Genomic DNA, 22,388 nt, shown 5'->3' with positions numbered 1-22,388 from the left:
TGCTGTGACAAAAGTAATACTAATATTTATCTGTTTTTTTGTTGTTGTTGTTGAGACAATCTCACTCTGCTGCCCTTGGGAGAGTGCTGTGGTGTCATAGCTCACAGCAACCTCCGATTCTTGGGCTCAAGTTATTTTCTTGCCTCAGCCTCCCAAGTAGCTGGTGCTATAGGCACCTGCTACAATGCCTGGCTATTTTTAGAGACAAGGTGTTGCTCTTGCTCAGGATGGTCTCGAACCTCGGAGCTAAGGCAATCCACCCGCCTCGGCCTCCCAGAGTGCTGGGATTACAGGTATGAGCCACCGTGCCCAGCCTGCTAGTATTTGTCTTTATTTCTCCCAAGGAAGGGGAAATTGAGTTGTCCGATTTCTGCAGCTCCTTTGCTGGCCCATTTCAGGTTCCACTGTGCCCTGCAGTCCCCATTTTAGTATCCTGGGCTCCTGCTTTGTCCCCAGAGCATAGACTATGCAGACAGGTACCCCTAGCTTCTAGCCCAAATTACCTTGGGAAAGGCAGTATTTAAATCAAGTCTTGGGAGCCTGACTGCCAGACCTCGTACCCCAGCTCTGCCCCTGGGTAACTGCGAAGGCCTCAGACAAGCTGCTTGACTCTCTGGGCTTTAGCTTCCTGATCTCTAAAATTAGGATAACACCTCCTCACTCACAGGATTTTTGATGTGCATTAAGTGTGAATCCTTAGAACATTCCCTGGAGTGAAGCTCAAAAGTCTAAACTATTATAAGTGAACATCTTTAAGACTCAGTTTCCTTAATTGGAAATGGGGTCGAATCTCTCATAAGGTTGTTTTGAAAAGAAGTGAGTAACTTGTCCAAGACATATCGCTGGCAGTCGGTGGAGCCAGGGTTCTGATCCAGAGCAGGACATGCCCAGTCTTCACCGTCTCTTGCACACTGAATCCTAAGGCTGGGCTCCAGGGGACTTTCAGAGGTGACGCAGACCTGCCATCTGAAGCTTGTGAGGATGATGGGGGGGAGGGGGTCCCAACCCTTCCCTCTATCATTCCAGAGAGAGAGGCTTCCAGCTTGGAGTGTCATCTGAATGTAACCCACGTGCCTCCTCTCCAGGCCAGAGCCATATTTAATCTGCCACTCCCTTCCCTGGGTTGGTCATGAGATGTTTTGAATTCCCCATGAATCCAGCCAGAACCTTGGGGCCTCAGCACTCTCCTCAAGCTAGCAGAGCTCTCCATTTACAATGAAGGTTGGATAAAATATGTCCGTGACCCCTCTTCTCACCTTTGTCTAGCCCTGACTTCATCTGTGTGTGGGCAGCTGAGCACCCTATATTGCCCAACCGTTATGCTTTGTCTAGGCCTTGCCTGGGGCCTGGGGCAGAGTCGGTGTTCCACTGTGAATGGAGTTAGCCCTTCACTCCCACTAACTTGCTGTGTGACCTTGCAGCAGTCACTTCCCCTCTCTGGGCCCTGAAGTCCTTGTTTCCACAGTGGGGTGAGAAGCTGCATTTTCACCCCAAAGTGCTTCCCTTTGTGTTCTTCTTAATAATGTCTGGGGTAAACCAAGCAGCTCCCCGTGCAAAATTCTGGCCAGACTATTAAGGGACTGGGTCCAACCCATGTCGTTATATTTGATTAATTTCTTCTCCTGCAGAATATGTGGGTTTGTTGTTCCCCTTTGCCCATAAAGAGCAATCATGAACACCTGCCATGGATTCGAGAAGAGGTAGATTATTCTGTAACACAGAAGCCATCTGTCCCATCAGCTGCCTTATGAACCACGTGCAGGGGTTCACAGGCAGGATGGGGACAGGATGACGTTCACCACTCTCTTCTTAATGATCCGTATCTTCTTCCCACTGGCTGTATCATTGCTGGGGTCTGTGACCGTGGTCCTGATGACTCAGGGGTCAATTTCTTTATGAAGTATCGGCCATGAACATGTGCTTGGCCTTGTTGTCACTGGCCCGTCCAAGCAAGTGATACACTTGCTCTTCCAAGCATAAGCACATGGGGTGGGGTAGGGAAGTCGGCCATTGCATGAGGCCAGGAAGGGGCACAAGAGAGGATAATAAGAGAGGACCACAGCTGGTTAGGACAGTGGTGAGTCCCACAAAGGACAGTGACAGGGAGCAGAGACCAAGGAGAACCCAAAGATTTAGTGTCCCAAGCAGACCAGGACATGCCTAGTCCTCACTTTCTGCTGAGGCTTCTTCACACTGAATCCTAAGACTGAGCCCCATGGGGCTGAGTAGGGACAATGTAGACCTGTCATCTGAAGCTTGCAAGATAGCGGATGGCAAGGTGTGTGCGTGTGTGTGTGTGCGCGCGTGTGTGTGTGCATGGAGTATTTGAGACAGAACACCGCCAGGAACCATCCAGAGACACAGAGTGACCCTGGGCTGCCTGCCCTCCCCTCACCCTCCCCTCACCCTCCCACCTTGTCTCTGCCATAGCTGCTGCTTCCAGCACCGCAGGTGCTATGAGGAGGCCGCTGACAGGGACTGTCTGCAGGACCCTGCCAAGCTCAGCACAGGCGTCGACTGCGTCAACAAGAAGATCACATGCGGTGAGCATCTCCAGGCTTTCACTGGGTCTAGGTCAAGGCATGACAGGGCAGGAACCCAGACCTGGTCCATCCACATCCTCATTGCCATCAGCAACATCACTGTCCACACTTAGAGCCCTATGAGGGCTGGATCCAGGGTTCTGAACCTTGCATGGAGTATAGGTACCATAAATGTTTTTGAATTGAAATGATGGTTGATCAGCAGGTTATTTGACTTATAATTTTATATTCGTTACAACCCCAAGAGCTTAAGAAGACTCAGTAGTTTGCTGCTTATACCCTGTGTGATATTGGGGCAATTACTTAATATTTCTGAATCTTAAGATGGGGAGGAGAAACTACTTCAGAGATGTGCTGTGAAAATTGAATGAAATGATGCCTGTGGCATGGTTAGTGCAGTGGCCGACACATGTTAGGAACTCAGAAATAGAGGGCCATGGAGCTGGAAGCTGCAGAGGGGGGTTAAGCTTGTGGTGGTTGTCATCTACAGGAATTAGAGACACGTAGGTTCAAATCTCATTTCTGATCTAATTCCATGTGTGACTCCATGAGTTTTATTTCATGTCCTGGCAGATGTGGAATAAAGGCCTGGAGGGCAGAGGGAACACAGCATGTTGGGTATTATATTAGAACCGTCCTCTCCGTATGCCCACATGTGCCACAGTGACTCTGATCTTCCTAATAGCCCTAATAGATGGAGGCCATTTCTTGTCAAAATGTTCAGGCAATAAAAGGAGAGCACAGAGAAATTAAATAGCTCACCCGAAGTCATAGATTTGTGAAAGGGAGAGTCAGGATTTGAACCCAGGTCCAAGTGACTCTCGGTCCAGCTAACATGGACTAGCTAGAGGATAGAGCATAGAGAAGGACGGAGGGAAGACCTGATGGGAACCACTCGGAGAGTTACACGGTGAACATGGAAGACGCGATCCATTCATTTTTTCAGCAGATAAGGTTTGAGCACTTATACCAGTGCACAGCAGTGGTCTCAGTGCTGGGGAACCAGACCTTCTGGAATGACCTCACAATAGCAGACACTGAAATATCCAAAGCAAATTACATAGTATGTTAGACAGAGAAAGAGCTCTGGAAAAAAATAAATGAAGGAAAAGACACAGGGAGGGTTGGGGTGGGGGTTCCCGTTTAAACAGGATGTTCACAAAAAGCTTCCCTGAGACAATGAGAGTTGCACAAGGACTTAAAGAAGAGGCTTGAAGTGATCCTATGGATGGCTGGGAGAGGAGCCACATGGGGAGAGGAGCCGCATGGGGGCAGGAGCCGCACACGGGGAGAAGCCGCACGGGGGCAAGAGCCACACAGGGGCAGGAGCCGCACGGGGGCAAGAGACGCACAGGGAGAGGAGCCGCGGGGGGAGAGGAGCCGCACGGGGGCAAGAGCCACACAGGGGCAGGAGCTGCACGGGGGCAAGAGATGCATGGGGAGAGAAGCCGCACGGTGGCAGGAGACACACAGCGAGAGGAGCCGCAGGGGGCAAGAGATGCACAGGGAGAGGAGCCACACGGGGAGAGGAGCCGCATGGGGGCAGGAGACGCACAGAGAGAGGAGCCGCATGGAGAGAGGAGCTGCACGGGGGCAGGAGCCGCCAGGGGAGAGGGGAGAGGAGCCGCATGGGGCAGGAGCCGCACGGGGCCAGGAGCCACACAGGGAAGGGAGCCGCATGGGTGCAGGAGCTGCACAGGGGCAGGAGCCACATGGGGAAAGGAGCCGCATGGGGGCAGGAGCTGCACGGGGAGAGGAGCTGCATGGTGGCCGGAGCCACCTGGGGAGAGGAGCCGCACCGGGGGCAGGAACCACACGGGGAAGGGAGCCACACAAGGAGAGGAGCCACACGGGGGCAGGAGCCTCATGGGGAGAGGAGCCACACGGGGGCAGGAGCCTCATGGGGGGAGGAGCCACTTGCAGACAGAAGCTTAGACACAATAGGCCCTTTGGCACCTAGTGTGTTTGAGAAACAGTGGGGCAGTGAGAAAGGGGTGGGGAGGGTGTGGAAGAGGATGGGACCTGGGAAGGACAGAGGACCCGCCACATAATGTATCCTGGGCTGCAGTGAGACTTGTACTTTGAGATGGGAAGATAGCGGAGTGTTCTCAACAGAATAAACACACGATCTGACTTTGAAAAGTTGTTCTGCCTCCCCGAGGGACTGGGCAGCAGGGAGGAGCAGGGAGACTGGCTGGGAGACCGTAACCCAGCAGGAGACAAGGGGCTCGGCCCAGGATGGGGGGGTGGAGATGAGGACATGTGGGCAGGCTCTGTGTCACAAGTAGAGCCAACTGGATCACTTGGGGAACTGGGCGTGAGTGTGAGGGAAGAAGAGCAGACACAGCCCCAGTTTGGGTCTACACAACTGAAGAGATGGAGCTGGGCTGAATGAGGCCGAGAGGTTGCACTCGGAGCGTGCTTTTGACGGGCTCTCTGGCTTAGGACTTGTCTTACCTGTCGGGATTCCAAGTGAGATCTTTCCAGCCTCTCTGCTCTTGCTCTGTGCAGAGTCTAAGGACCCTTGTGAGCACCTGCTGTGCACCTGCGATAAGGCTGCCATCGAGTGCTTGGCTCAGGCCAGCATCAACTCTTCCCTGAACCTTCTGGACAGCTCCTTTTGCCTGACTCAGGCTCCAGGTAGGAAGACCCGGGCCAGTGTCAGCAGAAGGGTGAGACTTAGTGCTCGGGGTGATCTGGGCAGGAGCTGGTTTGGAATTTCTCCAGATGACAAATGCAGCATCTTCAAACATCCCCCCATCCCACTGCCCTAAACAGACTTCCCAATGCATTTTCTTTCAGAGGCAACCAGCAGGGAATTGCTGACGACACTTCTGCCGAGAGGTAAGGCCTCCTGGGAAAGCCGGTTCCTACTTGGACCACAGGGTTCAGATGGTGACAGGGGATGGAGGGTGCACCTCCTCCACCTGGCCTGCCTCACAGAAGCTGAAAGGACACATTCCTACCTCTCCTGGCTGAGAGTTGCAATTACTTCTGATCAACCCAATTCAAACACCCAACAGCAATTGGCCTCCCTGCAAACTCAGCCCCTTTCTACATGAGCAGGTGTCCATTTAACTAGTTAGAGTGCAGACTCCAAGTTTGTTCTCTCCTTTTTCACTCCACGGTCAGCCCTTGTATGCAGTGTGACAGGAGCAGGACCTTGTGCTCAGATGGACCAAGGCCCCTCCCTGCTGACTGAACCCCTGGCTGGCTCTTTCCCTCCCCCTGCCTTTCCTGCCCCTGTCCTCCAGAGCCTGCACCTAGCAGAGCAGCCTGAATCCATGTGGACACTCGGAAGGGAAGGCTGTTTTCCATGTGTCTCTTTTCAGGACAGGGTAGGCACTTAGTAACTGTTCACTTAACTAAGCGAGTGATGCTTCTTACTCTAAAACGTAGATCTTACAAAAAAAAAAAAAAAAAAGGGAGGCTTATGCCTGCCATTCCTTGTTCCCCAAAGTTTCCACGATCTCTCAGTCCCAAGACCTTTGGGCATCTGGGAATGAGGAAGCCAAGGTGAGCCTCAGCAGAGCATCTCTCTTGGGCTAGGGTCTCTCCCCCAGGAGTGATTGTTAAAGAGGAAGCTGGTGTGTTTGTACATGCATGTGTGTGTGCATAGGAGTGTGTGCATAATAGTGTGCATGGGTGTGTGTACACATGGTGTACCCCAAGTATCTTGTCAGTGTACTGCTCTTTTTTTGTTTGCCACCCAGCCTCCCTTTTTTTTTTTTGCAGTTTTTGGCTGGGGCTGGGTTAGAACCCACCCCTCTGGTATATGGGTCCGGCGCCCTACTCCTTTGAGCCACAGGCGCCACCCCACAGCCTCCCTTTTGAACAGAGGTCTTCTTAAATTGGGACATCTTTGGAGTGTACAACTCTTTCATTGGCATCCACCTGTGTCCAGTAGAGTCACTACCTCCCCAGAACCCAGCAGTGGCTGTGCTCTCCTCTGAGCTGGGAACTTGCAGGGAAGCCCATGTTCTTGGAGGCATAAGAGTGGTAAGGAGACCCTAAGAAAGGATGGACAGCTCTTGCTGGCAACTCTTTCCCAGTCTGCTTCTTCCCTTGGTCCAGCAGTCCCCAGCCTGTTTGTGTTTGAGACCCTGTACTGGTCTTGACACCGTGTGGCATCAGCCGTTGCCAGTGACGGCTCTGCTCTCTTTTTCCAGTGGTTCCTGGAGAGCCCACAGAAACCAGCCTGACAGCCTTCTCAGGAGAAGGTGAGCTGAAGAGAGCTGCTGTGCGATCCAAATGCCCACATCCTGACTGTGGCATTTGCCAACAAGCTGGCACGCAGCTTCCCTAAAGTGTGCCCTGCTGGCTCTGTTATAGAACTGCTTCAAGTATATTCCAGAGCCATCCTTAGTTCTTCACGACCCCCAAGTCTCTTCTCTAATTCCTCAGCTTTCTCTCCTACTCCTGTTCCCACCCTCTGGAATTTCCAGATAAAAAGCAGGATGCCTATCCATAAAAGTTGAATTTCAGATGAACAACAAATATTTTTTGGTACAAGTACATCCTAAATATTGCATGCAGGACCCTTAGATCACTCTGCAAACCACCTCCCCAGAAGTTTGATGCTTCCTTGCCTTGCTGCTGCTGCTGTTAGAAGCAGAGGCCCGAGGTACTGCTTGCTTCTGGCTGTCCTCCATGTGGCCAAGGGCATCTTATTCCCAACAGTTCCAGATGCCCAGGCCTTGGGTACCAGATCCAGAGAGAAGAGAAAAGGTCAACTTCTCCCAGCGAAAGCTCCACCATATTGCCTGCCCAAGCAGTGACCATTCCCAGCATGATTGAAAGTACCAACTTACATTCTATTTTGGGCAAATTGTTGGCTTGGGAATATACATTGGGCTTTGTGACCCCATTAGACAGTCACAAAATGAACCCAAATTGGTAAAGTCTCCAAAATTTGAGTTCTTAAGCTTTACCTGCCATCACTTGGCAGCATGAAGAAAGAATAATATTTATCCCTGGGAACAAGGCAAAGGGAATCAGGGTCCTCGAGGAGTCTAGAGTCTAACTGGAGAAAGAGGGGATGACCCCCCCACCCCCACAATGCACCAGTGCACATCCATGACTTGGGCAGTGCAAAGAAGTGAAAAAACCCATGAAAAGAGATGATTACATCTATCTTTTAGGGTGGCATAGGGATTAAATGAGAGAGAGATTGGGGAGATTCTGACCAGCATCTTCTCCCAAAACTTCTGATGTGACTATAAAAACAGCACACATCATCAAATCCTACGCTGGAAAATGGACAACTTGCTTAAAATATACAATCTCGTCTCATGCTTATACAAGCTTATGGAATAATAGCTATAACATTCATTTTAAGATAGTTGATTGAGACTTAGAGATAAGTTGTTCAAGACTCAGAGCTGAGCAGCAGGGCTGGGGCTGGAAGCCTCTGACACTTCCATTTTCACGTCTACTTTTTTTTTTTTTTGTGACAGAGTCTTACTCTGTCACCCTGGGTAGAATGCCATGGCATGAGAGCTTACAGCAACTTCAAGCTCTGGGGCTCAAGTGATCTTCCTGACTCAGCCTCTTGAGTAGCTAGGACTACAGAGCTGCACCACCATGCCCAGCTAGTTTTCCTATATTGATTGATTGATTGATTGTAGTTGAGACAGGTATTGCTCTTGCTCAGGCTGGCCTTGAACTCTTGAGCTCACGCAGTCCACCTGCTTCAGCCTCCCAGAGTGCTACCAAACTACCTCTTATGTTGCCTTCCCATAAGGACGTGATCCAACCGGGGAAAATAATGACCCTGCACTCCCAAAGATGGCATTTGCTGGTCTTTCTACCTAAATGCAAACCTGGCCCTAGTCTGGCCTCTTTTCAGCTGGGTTGGGACCTAGCCGAGCAGCCACATTCCTTGTTCAGGTTCCCTGGGTCTTCTCCCCTTCAAACCTATTTCCTCTGAGGGGCTTAGGCACCCAGCTGGAGGGATAATTGACGCTGAGTGGTGTCTTTTCACAGTGGCTGCAGAGACCAAAGCTGATGGACGGACCACTCCCTCCAGGACAAGTAAGCACAGGGACCTTCGAAAGAGGACAGCATGGATTCTAGTGGAGAAATGTCACCTAAATATTTGTGCTCAGTGCTGGTGACCACTTCTTGACAGGGCCTGGAGGAAATATACCCATTTAGGAAATAGGTCCGTGAAGAATAAATGTCCTAAGTGGTTTGCTGGACTGGTTGCTAGGTCTAGACTGCAGGCTGAGAGACCCCCTCCACTCCATTAGACAGCAGTGACTCATGGGGAGTTCCATCTCCCTAAAAATATCTAGGCCAGAATTTCAGCATGGGAATTAGCCTAACCCATTACTCTGCTTGTGGTGATTAATAGCCATGGATTCCTTATTAATAAGTATAAATAACTGACAATTTTTTACTAATTATTAAGAATTCATAAGTAAGTAAATGGATTATTTGGTTAAAGGGCAGCGACACCGCTGAGGGCCTCTGCTGTGTCACTTACTCCTGTGCGTTCTACGTATGTTCTCTGAGTTGTCTTTCCTGGTCCTAGGAGGCCTCTTATTGTCCCTATTTTACAAACAAAAAAGATGTTCCAAGACATACAGTTCTAAGTCTATAGGTCTTACTTTTGAAGAGAGCAATCTGTCTCGGTTAGAAAGGTCCAGATTCTCTTTTTGACAGAGGAGATGTAAAGTTCAAAGCCCAGTTTGGTGTCATATGACACCATCCTAGTCCTGACTCTTGAACACATTAAACTTAAAAGAGTTCCTTTCTTTTCAAGAATTTTTTTAGTTACCACCCCTAGCTCTTTGTGGTGTAGCCAAGAAATGAGACAACCACCCAGCCTGGTAGCTAAGAGTGGCACCTTCAGTCTGGCTGCCAGGGTTTGCCCCCTGCCACTTCCTAGCTCTGTGACCTTGAACCAGTGGCCTAACTTTTCCATGTGTCTCTTTTCTCATCTCTGAATGAGGATGAACTTAATGCTAACCGTGGGCCCTCGCTGCTGTATCTGGCGTGGAGAGGCACTTAATACCTGCTAAGCAACAACAGCAAGATTGTTTTACAGAAAAACCGAGGTGCAACACTTCTCCTGGAGTCACAGAGCAAACCAACCACATAACTCTGCTGCCTCTGCACTGCACACGCCTCTGTTCAAAATGTGATTTTAGCTTAGTTTTTTTTTTCCCTCTAGATTCTAGAGAGGCTGGCATTCCAAAAGTACAGGTGTTCCAACAAACTCACCTACTTCTAGCCTGACAAACTATTTCTGCAATTGCCAGCAAGCCTGTATTGGGGTTCCCCTCTGGCTCAGCAGTGACCCTAATCTCACCAGGGAGGACATCTCCCAGGGGCAGGCGGGCCAGGGCAGCAGGAAGAGTGTGTGCCCAGTGGGACATGAGGTGCTTCAGGAAACCAAGGTGGGACCTCTTGAGGTTGAAGCTCACCCTGCCTCTCTTCTTTTGGGGCAGAACTAGGCCAAGATCAGGAAGGGGTGGAAGCTGCCGAGACCACGTCCCCTCCAGGTAAGCACGCTTGGCTCCTCCTGCCTGCCTATGTCCATATTATCACTGTCCCCAGTATGTTTATGAAATCTCGAGGCTTTCTCGTGAGGCTTGGGACCAAACCCAAAGTAGAAGAAATCACTGATGCCAATTTAGCTTCACAACCCCCGTCAACAACAAAGTACATGAATGAAGTTAAAGACCACTTTCAGGAAGAAATGGAAACTTATCTGGTAAAGAGATGAGTTTAGAAAAATACAGAAAACTGTATTTAGTTTTCCTTTTTTGTTGAGACAGAGTCTCACTATGTTGCCCTCGGTAGAGTGCACTGGCATCACAGCTCACAGCAACCTCCGACTCCTGGCTTAGGTAATTCTCAGCCTGCCAAGTAGCTGGGACTACAGGCGTCCACCACAACACCTGGCTATTTTTTGGGTTGTAGTTGTCACTGTTATTTGGCAGGCCCGGACTGGATTCGAACCCTCCAGCTTCAGTGTATGTGGCTGGCGCCCTAGCCGCTTGAACCACAGGCGCCGAGCCTAGTTTTCCATTTAAATTACTTGTAATTCCACAATATATGAAATGGACATGCTGTCTGCTGGGCTAAGAAGGGACTACTTAATCCTGCAATATAAAGGAGAACAACTTTTAATATTTGAAGATATGTCTTCTAGCCTCACCAAGCACATTCATGAGCATAAATAAAACGAATGCGAGAACACCTGCTAGCCGTGATTTTGTAGCCGGAGCTATGTTGTTAGTACAAACTGCCACTATTCCCCCAACATTAAATACTTCTCTGGAGCGTAATGTTCAATGGTTATATAGTAATTCCTTAAATGGAAACGTAATTTATGGAAACAATTATTTCTAACACTTTGTCATTATAAATTATAGATATGTATTTCTTTATGCCCATCCACTTCTGATTAATTCCTCGGGATAAAAGCTTAGAAGGTGAATTACTAGATAAAGGGCATAATCCTTCTAGAGCTTTTGGTATGTTGCGAAATTGGCCTTGAGAAAAATAGAACCAATTTATATTCATACGTGGATTTTGGGCACTGTTATTAAAGAGCAAGTAAGCAAGCAAACAAAAAAAAAAACCTCTATCAATTTTAATAGGAAAATAGTATCTTTTTTTCCTCCCCTCTGATGAAAATTGAAAGTGGTGTTTTTAATACCTAAACAAGCCCAACTTCTCATTCTGGGACTTTTGTTTTTGTTTTTTTTTTATTAAATCATAACTGTATACATTGATATGATCATAGGGCATCATACACTCGCTTCATAGACCATTTGACACATTTTCATCACAATGGTTAACATAGCCTTCCTGGCATTATCTCAGTTACTGTGCCAAAACATTTACATTCTACATTTACCAAGTTTCGCAAATACCCCTGTAAGATGCACCACAGGTATGATCCCACGGATCCCAGTCCCTCTACCGACCATCCCCCTCCCTCCCCTCCCTTTCCCACTTCCCCCTATTGTTAGGTTGTAACTGGGTTATAGCTTTCATGTGAGAGCCCCAAATTAGTTTCATAGTAGGGCTGAGTACATTGGGTACTTTTTCTTCCATTCTTGAGATACTTTACTAAGAAGAATATGTTCCAGCTCCATCCATGTAAACATGAAAGAGGTAAAGTTTCCATCTGTCTTTAAGGCTGCATAGTATTCCATGGTATACATATACCGCAATTTATTAATCCATTCGTGGATCGATGGGCACTTGGGCTTTTTCCATGACTTAGCAATTATGAATTGGGCTGCAATAAACATTCTGGTATAAATATCTTTATTATGTTGTGATTTTTGGTCTTCTGGGTATATGCCCAGCAGAGGAATTATAGGATTGAATGGCAGATCTATTTTTAGATCTCTGAGTGTTCTCCATATATCTTTCCAAAAGGAATGTATTAATTTGCATTCCCACCAGCAGTGCAGAAGTGTTCCCTTTTCTCCACATCCACGCCAACAACTCTGGTCTTGAGATTTTGTGATATAGGCTAGTCTCACTGGAGTTAGATGATATCTCAAAGTAGTTTTGATTTGCATTTCTCTGATGATTAAAGATGATGAGCATTTTTTCATATGTCTGAAGGCCGTGCACCTGTCTTCTTCAGAGAAGTTTCTCTTCAAATCCCTTGCCCAGCCTGCGATGGGATCCCTTGTTTTTTTCTTGCTGATGCGTTTGAGTTCTCTGTGGATTCTGGTTATTAAGCCTTTGTCAGAGATATACCCTGCAAATATCTTCTCCCATTCTGAGGGCTGTTTGCTTGCTTTACTTACTGTGTTCTTGGCTGTGCAGAAACTTTTTAGTTTGATCAAGTCCCAGTAGTGTATTTTTGAAGCTGCTTCAATTGCCCGGGGATTCTCCTCATAAAATACTCGCCCAGACCAATTTCTTCAAGGGTTTTCCCTGCACTCTCCTCTAGTATTTTTATAGTTTCATGTCTTAAGTTTAAATCTTTAATCCAATGAGATTCTATCTTAGTTAATGGTGAAAGGTGTGGGTCCACTTTCAGTCTTCTACAGGTTGCCACCCAGTTCACCCAGCACCATTTGTTAAATAGGGAATCTTTTCCCCACTGAATGTTTTTAATTGGCTTGTCAAAAATCAAATAGCGGTAAGTAGCTGGATTCATCTCTTGGTTCTCTATTCTGTTCCAGATATCTACTTCTCTGTTTTTGTGCCAATACCATGCTGTTTTGATCACTATTGATTTGTAGTGAAGTCTGAGGTCTGGTAGTGTGATTCCTCCTGTTTTGTTTTTATTTCTGAGTAATGTCTTGGCTATTTGAGGTTTTTTCTGATTCCATATAAAACGAAGTATTGTTTTTTCAAGACCTTTAAAATATGACAGTGGAGCTTTAATAGGGAGTGCGTTGAAATTATATATTGCTTTAGGTAGTATGGACATTTTAATAATGTTGATTCTTCCCAGCCATGAGCATGGTATGTTTTTCCATTTGTTAACATTTTCAGCTATTTCTTTTCTTAGAGTTTCATAGTTCTCTTTATAGAGATCTTTCACGTCTTTTGTTAGGTAAATTCCCAAATATTTCATCTTCTTTGGCACTACTGTGAATGGGATAGAGTCCTTAACTGCTTTTTCAACTTGACTGTTGTTGGTGTATATAAAGGCTACTGATTTATGGATGTTGATTTTGTAACCTGAGATGCTGCTGTATTCTTTGATCACTTCTAGGAGTTTTGTAGTAGAGTCCCTAGTGTTTTCCAGATACACAATCATATCATCTGCGAAGAGCGAGAGTTTTATCTCTTCTGACCCTATATGGATACCCTTGATCGCCTTTTCTTCCCTAATTGCGGTGGCTAAAACTTCCATTACAATGTTGAAAAGCAATGGAGACAATGGGCAGCCTTGTCTGGTTCCTGATCTGAGTGGAAATGATTCCAATTTAACTCCATTCAATATGATATTGGCTGTGGGTTTGCTGTAGATGGCCTCTATCAGTTTAAGAAAAGTCCCTTCTAGACCAATTTTCTTGAGTGTTCTGATCATGAAGGGATGCTGGATATTATCAAAAGCTTTTTCTGCATCAATTGAGAGAATCATATGGTCTTTGTTTTTTAATTTGTTTATGTGCTGAATTACATTTATAGATTTACATATATTGAACCAGCCTTGAGACCCTGGGATAAAACCAACCTGGTCATGATGTATAATTTGTTTGATGTGTTGCTGGATTCTGTTTGTTAGGATCTTGTTGAATATTTTTGCATCTATATTCATTAGTGATATCGGTCTATAATTTTCTTTTCTTGTTGGAATGTCTTTTCCTGGTTTAGGGATCAGGGTGATGTTTGCTTCATAGAACGTGTTGGGTAGTCTTCCTTCTTTTTCTACCTTTTGGACTAGGTTGAGTAATATAGGTACTAATTCCTCTTTAAAGGTTTGGTAGAATTCTGACGTGAAACCATCTGGTCCCGGGCTTTTCTTTTTAGGGAGGTTTTGTATAGTTGATGCTATTTCTGAACTTGATATGGGTCTGTTCAACATTTCCACTTGATTCTGGCTAAGTCTTGGAAGGTGGCGTGCTTCCAAGTATCGGTCAATTTCCTTCAGATTTTCATATTTCTGAGAATAAAGTTTCTTGTAATATTCATTAAGGATTTTTTGGATTTCTGACGAGTCTGTTGTTATTTCATCTTTGTTGTTTCTGATTGATGATATTAGAGATTTTACTCTTTTTTTTCTGTTTAGGTTAGCCAGAGGTTTATCTATTTTATTGACCTTTTCTTTTTTTTTTTTTTTTGTGGTTTTTGGCTGAGGCTGGGTTTGAACCCACCACCTCCAGCATATGGGACTGGCACCCTATCCCTTTGAGCCACAGGCGCCACCCCATTTTATTGACCTTTTCAAAAAAACAGCTTTTTGATTTATTGATCTGCTGTATTATTCTTTTGTTTTCAATTTCATTTAATTCTGCTCTGATTTTGGTTATTTCTTTTCTTCTACTGGGTTTGGGGTTGGAATGTTCTTCCTTTTCCAGTTTCTTGAGATGTCCCATTAAGTTGTTAACTTCCTCTCTTTCTGTTCTCTTGAGGAAGGCTTGTAGTGCTATAAATTTCTCTCTTAGAACTGCCTTTGTGGTGTCCCAGAGGTTCTGATAGTTTGTGCCTTCATTGTCGTTTTGTTCCAAAAAATTGGCGATTTCTTTCTTAATCTCATCTCTGACCCAGCTATCATTCAGCATAAGGTTATTTAACTTCCATGTTTTTGTATGAGTATGCAGATTCCTATTGTTACTCAATTCAAGTTTTATTCCATGATGGTCCAAGAAGATGCAAGGAATAATTTCTATTCCTTTAAATTTATTGAGGTTAGACTTGTGACCTAAAATATGGTCAATTTTGGAGTAAGTTCCGTGGGCTGATGAGAAGTATGTGTATTCAGTTTTGTTGGGATGAAATGTTCTGTAGATGTCTGCTAAATCTAAATATTGGATGGTTAGGTTTAAATCTAAGATTTCTTTGCTCAGCTTCTTGCTGGAGGATCGATCCAACACTGCCAAAGGAGTGATGAAATCTCTGACAATTATGGAGCTGGAGGAAATCAAGTTGCTCACATCTGTTAGAGTTTCTCTTATAAATTGAGGTGCATTCTGGTTGGGTGCATAGATATTAATAATTGAGATCTCATCATATTGAGTATTACCCTTAACCAATATGAAGTGACCATTCTTGTCCTTCCTTACTTTTGATGGTTTAAAGCCTACTGTATCTGCAAATAAAATTGCAACACCTGCTTTTTTTCTGATTACCATTTCCCTGAAATATGGATGACCATCCTTTCACCCTGAGTCTGTATTTGTCTTTTAAGTTAAGATGTGACTCTTGTATGCAACAAATATCTGGCTTGAGTTTTTGTATCCAGTCAGCTAACCTATGCCTCTTTAGAGGACAGTTTAAGCCATTCACATTAATGGAGAGTATTGATAAGTCTGGTGGAATTTTGGGTATCGAGTTTTTCAAAGGTCCAGTGGACATTTTTAATCCTTTCACCAGTGTGGAAGTTGGAGTTTGATCCAAAGTTTCTGAGTGAGTTTACTTTTGTGGTATAGGATTGGGTTGGTCATTGTGGAGGATAGGTCTGAGAATATTCTGAAGAGCTGGTTTACTTATGGCAAATTTTTTTAACATATGAATGTCATTGAAGTATTTAATTTCTCCATCATAAATGAAACTCAATTTAGCTGGATACAAGATCCTGGGTTGAAAGTTTTTTTGCTTTAGGAGACTAAAAGTCGATGACCACCCTCTTCCTGCTTGAAAAGTTTCAGCAGAGAGATCTGCAGTTATTCTAATATTCTTTCCTTTGTATGTAATGGTTTTCTTTCACCGGGCTGCTTTGAGAATCTTCTCTTTCATGTTAACTTTAGTGAAGCTAATTATGATGTGCCTGGGGGATGACTTATTGGGGTTTAATCGTGCTGGGGTTCTGAAGCTGTCTGCTATCTGAATTTCAGATTTCTCTAGGCATGTCTGGAAAATTCTCTTTCATAATTTCATGCAGAAGGGCCTCTGTGCCCTTCAAGGTCACTTCGTCATTCTCCGAAATCCCAATTATTCGTATATTGCTTTTCTTCGAATTATCTGAGAGTTCTCTGAGTGAGTGATCCGTCTTTGCTCTCCATTTCTCTTCCTCTTTGAGAGATTGGGACCGTTCGAAGACTTTATCTTCAATGTCAGAAATCCTTTCTTCTGTTTGCTCCATTCTGTTGCTGAGGGAGTCTACTGTATTTTTCATATCTTTGAGGGCTGTAAATTCTTGCTTCAGTGTGTCTAAGTCTTTGGTGGTTTTGTCTTTAAATTCATTAAATTCTTGAGACAACTTTTGAATTTTTCCTCGAATTCCTAATTCCATTTTATTAATCTTGTCTGCAATGCAAATTCTGAATTCAATTTCTGACATCTCAGCCAGTTGTTGGGATCTTCAATCACATCTGCCGTATCTTTTCTTGGGGGGGTTGATCTATTCTGGTTATTCATGTTACCAGAGTTTTTCCACTGATTCTGCCCCATGGTTATTTTACTCCCTTTGATTTTTCCCCTGGGGCTTTATCAAGGGCCCGTACAGTGTTGTGGCCTGAGAAACTGGGGCCCTGTCTTGTGTGGTAGGGCTAAGTGGTTCTGTCTTGTTTTCAGCTGGTTTCTGTTCAGTCCTATTGTAACATTTACTCTGGCTTGAAGTCTCAGCTGTGTGGAAAAACCAGCAATTAAGTCACCCCACCCGCCCACCTCTGGCACCAGTTGGAAAAGCAAAATCAAACCTTCCTACAACCACATACCCAGGGCACCGCCTGAAAAGTCCTCAGTCTATTAGTTCAGTTCAAAAGGTCGAAATCGATTGTCTCTATCGGCACCTGTCTCAGGTGGGATAGTTCAAGAGGTCTCTGGGAACTGGATCACAGGGGTCTGGTGACTCCTCTGATATGGCTTACTCCAGTGCTGCACGGAGTCAGGAGGAGCCACCTAGCAAATAGGTCAGTCTGGGAAGGTTGACGTCTCCTTCCCCACTTTGCCCCTCGGTCGGACCCAGTCACTGGTATCTCTGCAGATGGCTAACCCAGTTGCCTGTAGTGAACAGATACTCCAGGGGTTTACATCTGCCTGAATTGCAAGGAAGTCTGCCAGGCCCCTGCAGTCTGCCACTATCTAGCAGGAGGAGATGGGGCCTGACATCTTTGAGTGTTTGATGCAGGTGGTGGGAGGGAGGTGTTCACTCAGGCTTAGCCCCGTCCCTGATTGATGTTGCTAACAGAACAGAACAGAACAGACAACTTTGCGGGGTTCTGTCTCTGTTTCTGCTAAAATTACCTACAGAAGATGGGCTGTTCTGAGTTCAAACGTCTTTACTGCTGGAGGTTTGTGTCCGATTACCTCTCTGAGTTGGCCCTGCCCTGGAAGCTTCCTGGGTTTTTGAGCAGTGTCAGGCAAATCCTTTGCTCACTGGTGGCCTCCTCTGGTTGCCCAGGGAGACAGGGGGTGTGGCTTCAGAATATCCAGAAGTGAGCTGTTTTGCTGTTAAAGAAAAAACAGCTGTTAATTTGCCTCCAGGAACTGCCGCTCTGGTGTGGGCACCCAGCCGACCCTTTTCTCCTCTGTCTCACGCCCCATAAACTGGCCGCAGTTTATGGTCTGTCCACACCCCTCGAGAGATCTCCCAAGAATCCGGACTCCTGGGGGGCAGGCCCCCAGACCCCCGAGTGAGAGTGGGGGGAAGCTAGAGTTTCATTCAGTTTTATGCCTGGCTGTATTGTTGCCCAGGGAGGGCTGCTGCACCGCACCACAGGGAAGTGCCGCCAAGACATGACTCTCCCTCAGCCGAGTGCCCTCTCCTCACTTGCGTGTCTCAGAGTCAGCACTGACCAGTTGCTGCTTGGGCACTGTTCACTCCCCTCAAGAAATCACCCAAGGATCCGAACTCCTGAGGGACAGTCCCCCAGACCCCGAGTGAGAGTGGGGGGAAGCTAGAGTTTCATTCAGTTTTATGCCTGGCCATATTGATGCACGGGGAGGGCTGCTGCACCGCACGTCAGGGAAGTGCCACCAAGGCATGACTCCCCCTTAGCCGGGTGCCCTCTTCACACTCGTGTGCCTCAGAGTCAGCGCTGACCAGTTGCAGCTCGGGGACTGTCCACTCCCCTTGAGAAATCACCCAAGAATCCGAACTCCTGGGGGATAGGCCTCCAGACCTCAGTGAGCGGGAGGGGAGTGTTGGGGATTCAGGGTTGCCGGCAAAGGATTTTTAAAGTTTTATTCAGTTTTATGCCTGGCAGGAGAACGCCACGGCACCCCAGTAGGGGAGGGAGGTAGGTCCAGTTTTTAGAAGGTCTCTCCCGTGGAGTGTAGTGGGAGGGCCTTTAATTTCTGCCCGTTTGTTTAATTGTGGGGCTCTTGAGCCGGTCTCATGGGGGAGGGAGGACTCCTGTCCACTTGGTGGTGGATTTTGTACCTTTTGTTTGCGTCCTTTTGATCACAGCTTGCCTCAGCAGTGTTGATGTGCATTCTTCAACCTTCTCTCTTGGTGCGTCTCAAATCCACCAGGATACTTACTAAATTCCTGTCCCTTAACACTCCTTCTGGACGGGAGCCTCTGTTGAAAGCTGGCTTCAGTCCGCCATCTTGTCTCTCCCCCCTCATTCTGGGACTTTTGGATCCAATCTAAATAGAATTCCCACATCTTGACTGAATTCACAGAGGTGTGTAATCAATGTCAGAGCTAAGGGTATGGTAACTCGGGCTGACTTGGTTCTGGGAGGCACCGTGACTTTCTCAGTGTGGGAGACAGGAAAGCCAAGCATCAGAGGAATTTATTCCCCCAATTAGGCAGCTGGTGCAGGAAGGGTGATTAACACCAATGTCCTCCTCTAAAGGGAGTGAGATTGGGGGGTGCACGGGGGTGTCTCAGATTTGATCAGCATCATGGTAACAGAAAGTTCTTCCTCAGAGACTCAGCAGGGTGGGGGGGTGGACACATGCGCTTTGGGAGTTGCTTCTGCTTGTATGGTTCTCCATCTGAGAGTCCCAACCCTAGAGCAGATGTATGAGAATTTCCCCATCACTGAGCAGTTCTAATGGCTACTACTGATTATTTCCTAACTGCTAGACATGTAGCAAGAAGGATTATTCATTTACCTAAAGAAGTATTATCAATATAATTTTATAAAGGGAGAAATTAAGATTGACGGAAGCTAAGAGATTTGCCCAAGGCATGTATCAGGTATGAGACTGAGCTAAAATGCCAGTTCACATCTTAATGCATTTCCAGCCATCAGGAACAGGATAGAAAGAAGCTGGTTAACTGGCTTCTGTTCATGGCATTGAAGAACTGGGCAGGATGCTAAATCTAGGAGACTGAGGCTACCAGAGGGTTTTAGTCCCAGAGGAACGGAAGCGTTGAAAAAGAGGAGGCAGAAGACCTGGGGCTCAAAGCAAAGGGATACTCAGCAGGTACCTGGATGCCAGGCCTTCCCCAGCACTCAGGATGGAGCCTGGCTCAGCAGGTGGCTGGGCTGAGCCTGCTGGTGTCCCCTCCCTGGACCAGACTGGGCTGGAAACTTGGCATGTGGGTTGGAAATTTCCCTGCCTCATGCTAAGAAGGCAGATGGGACGACACACCAGAGCAAAGGGAAATCCAGAGAGACGAGACAGGAAGACAGTAGAGGGAGGCAGGGCCAGGGCACAAGCAAGCCTCGCGGGCTGCAGGAAGGACCTCGCTCTGACCTCTGAACACAAGAAACTGTCAGCATTTGAGCAAGGAAACCGAGGGGTGTGAGGGGGAGTTTCGCTTGCCTCCGTGACCATCTGCTGCGAGTTAGCGTGACTTCTCCACCGTACTCTTTACCTCTGCGCTTGCCGTGAGCACCCTGATGGATCTTCCCTGGGCAGCTGCGGGATGGTAAGCATAGCACAAGCACAGGGGTGGCAGGCCGGGACAGTTCGCAGCCATGAGATGCCACCCAGTGGTCTAGCTCAGGCTCCTGCCCATGTTAGGATTATCATAGAAAATTTGGAAATTCTCACGTGGACTTCATGGGTCCCTGAGAATCTGCCTCGGTGTCTGCAAACCCAGTTGGAGGAGACTCTGGGGTGCTGTGGTGTTTTGAGGTATCTGTCTGCACACGGCCTTGACCATCTGCACATCTCTCCTTGAGCCACTTTTTCAATCTGAACCATGAAGTTTTGCATTTTCAGGATCTGCAGAGATTGTTGCCACAGCTAAAGGTGTAACCCTTGTCCCTGTTGGTGTTAAATCTTTGGGGCTGGTGGTGTCATCTGCTCAAAGTGGCCCTGAGGACACAGCTGGAAAAGGTAAGCGATGCAAGCAGCCAGAGAAGCGCCTGTCCCTCCTGCCCTGGGATCCTTTGGGTAGGTTGTTCACAAAGCATCTGAGGTCTTTCTTGTGACCTGCTCATGTGGTGTGACTGGAAGGTGTCAACCCCTTTACTGGCTGAGCACAGGGACCTGCCCAGAGCCAGAGAGCTGCTCTGATGCTAAGCCTGGGAGGGAAGCCAGGTCTTCCAGCGCTGGCCTTGGGCTCTCACCACTCATACCAGCCCAGAAGGAAGGAGTTGGGCATCACCACACCAGGGTCTATTGAAAAGACTGAAGCACTTGGGTTTTAATAATCCTCCCCTTTGTCCATCTCCGCTATGATGCGACCAGTGGCTCTGCACCTGTAGGAGCCACAGCCAGCTGGACGCAGAGGAGGACTTTGCTCATATCTGGGCATGTCCTCTATGGCACCCAATACAGAGCTATGAAGACAGCAATTTGAAAGCTGTAGGCAGAGGAGGAAGGCTAGAAGGTGGGAGAATGGAGAGGGACAGAGAGAGAGGGAGAGAGACAGGAAGGAGACAGAGAGCCAGAGGAGAGAGTGGGACCCAAGGGCTGGCCTGATGTGCAGAAAGTGGAGGAGGACCAGGACGCCCTGCCCCAGGATGGCAGGCTCTATTCAGGGGTGAGATGTGGCCCAAAGAGCATCTTTGATCCTAACAAGGGCTCATCCCTTAGGGAGATTTAGTAAGTCATCTGGTAGAGCATCAGAAGCCTGCTCTCTGAAAGACAATGCACCCCAGGCAGAGGGGTGAGCCAGAGCACAGCTTTTCCAGAATGGCCACCTAAGGTATAGAACGTGGGTTTCCCTGTATGACCTGGGTCCTCATGCAACTGGGAAGCTCGTGTGGCCTTCCCCTTGTGAAAGTCTCCTGACGGTCCTTGCTCTTAATCTTCCTAATCAGCCTGTGACAGATTCACCTTCCTGCGCCTGGGAAGTGGTGACAACATGCAGGTGATGCCTCAGCTTGGAGAGATGCTCTTTTGTCTGACATCCCGGTGCCCAGAGGAGTTTGAATCTTACGGCTGTTACTGTGGACAGGAAGGAAGAGGCCAGCCAAGGGATGCCCTGGACAGGTAGGTATGGGTGAGCAGAGGTGGTGGCCGGCGGTGGTGCTGATGCCGCCTGTACCAGCAAGGAATAGTGACCCTCCTCTCTGTCAGTAGCTGGGCAGGCGCATTACGTCATTCGCAGGGGAATCTTTGGCATTTACAGGCAGCTGAGGCTCAGGGGCTGACATGCCTGAGGTCATCCATCCAGGAATGACAGAGCCAGAAGGATGCAGAGCTTTTGATTTGGGGATCTAAAGCCCTTTCAGCATTTCCACAAGTACCACCTAGGAGGGCTGATCTGTAGTGACACTTCAGAGGACCCCAAGTCTGCCTATTTTACAATGACCAACATGCCTAATTGGAGTCTCTGCTTGGTTTGTCCTGCAGAAGGTCACTTTGAAATTAGCTGCTCAGCAACACTCGATGGCTAAATTTTATTTTTTTTTTTTTTTTTTTTTTTTTTCAATTGTGACTGTTAATTTTATTTTTTTTTTTTTTATTTTATTTTTTTTTTTTTTAATTTTTTTATTAAATCATAAGTGTATACAATGATATGATTATGGGGCATCATACACTCACTTCATAAACCATTTGACACATTTTTATCCCAGTGGTTAACATAGCCTTTCCGGCGTTGTCTCAGTTACTGTGCCAAAACATTTATATTCTACATTTACCAAGTTTCGCAAATACCCCTGTAATATGCACCACAGGTGTGATCCCACCGATTCCCCTCCCTCTACCCACCCCCCCCTTTCCCACTTCCCCCTATTGTTAAGTTGTAGTTGGGTTATAGCTTTCATGTGAGAGTCCCAAATTAGTTTCATAGTAGGGCTGTGTACATTGGATATTTTTTCTTCCATTCTTGGGATACTTTACTAAGAAGAATATGTTCCAGCTCCATCCATGTAAACATGAAAGAGGTAAAGTCTC

General features: G+C 47.0%; 1 protein-coding gene across 1 annotated transcript in view; it reads left to right on the top strand.

The window, feature by feature from the left end:
• OC90 (otoconin 90) overlaps positions 1 to 22,388 on the top strand; it is a 51,124-nt gene that overhangs the window by 15,593 nt on the left and 13,143 nt on the right. Inside the window, exons 6-13 of the mRNA XM_053558694.1 lie at positions 2,431 to 2,543; positions 5,055 to 5,183; positions 5,346 to 5,387; positions 6,713 to 6,763; positions 8,529 to 8,576; positions 9,998 to 10,051; positions 20,262 to 20,378; positions 21,308 to 21,479. Coding sequence (XP_053414669.1) covers positions 2,431 to 2,543; positions 5,055 to 5,183; positions 5,346 to 5,387; positions 6,713 to 6,763; positions 8,529 to 8,576; positions 9,998 to 10,051; positions 20,262 to 20,378; positions 21,308 to 21,479 — 726 coding nt within the window. The remainder of the gene's footprint in view (positions 1 to 2,430; positions 2,544 to 5,054; positions 5,184 to 5,345; positions 5,388 to 6,712; positions 6,764 to 8,528; positions 8,577 to 9,997; positions 10,052 to 20,261; positions 20,379 to 21,307; positions 21,480 to 22,388) is intronic.

Source organism: Nycticebus coucang, chromosome 13, assembly GCF_027406575.1.
Source record: "Nycticebus coucang isolate mNycCou1 chromosome 13, mNycCou1.pri, whole genome shotgun sequence".
NCBI lineage: Eukaryota > Metazoa > Chordata > Mammalia > Primates > Lorisidae > Nycticebus > Nycticebus coucang.
Note: the sequence above shows the minus strand (reverse complement) of the source record. Positions and strands in the feature narration are given on the sequence as shown.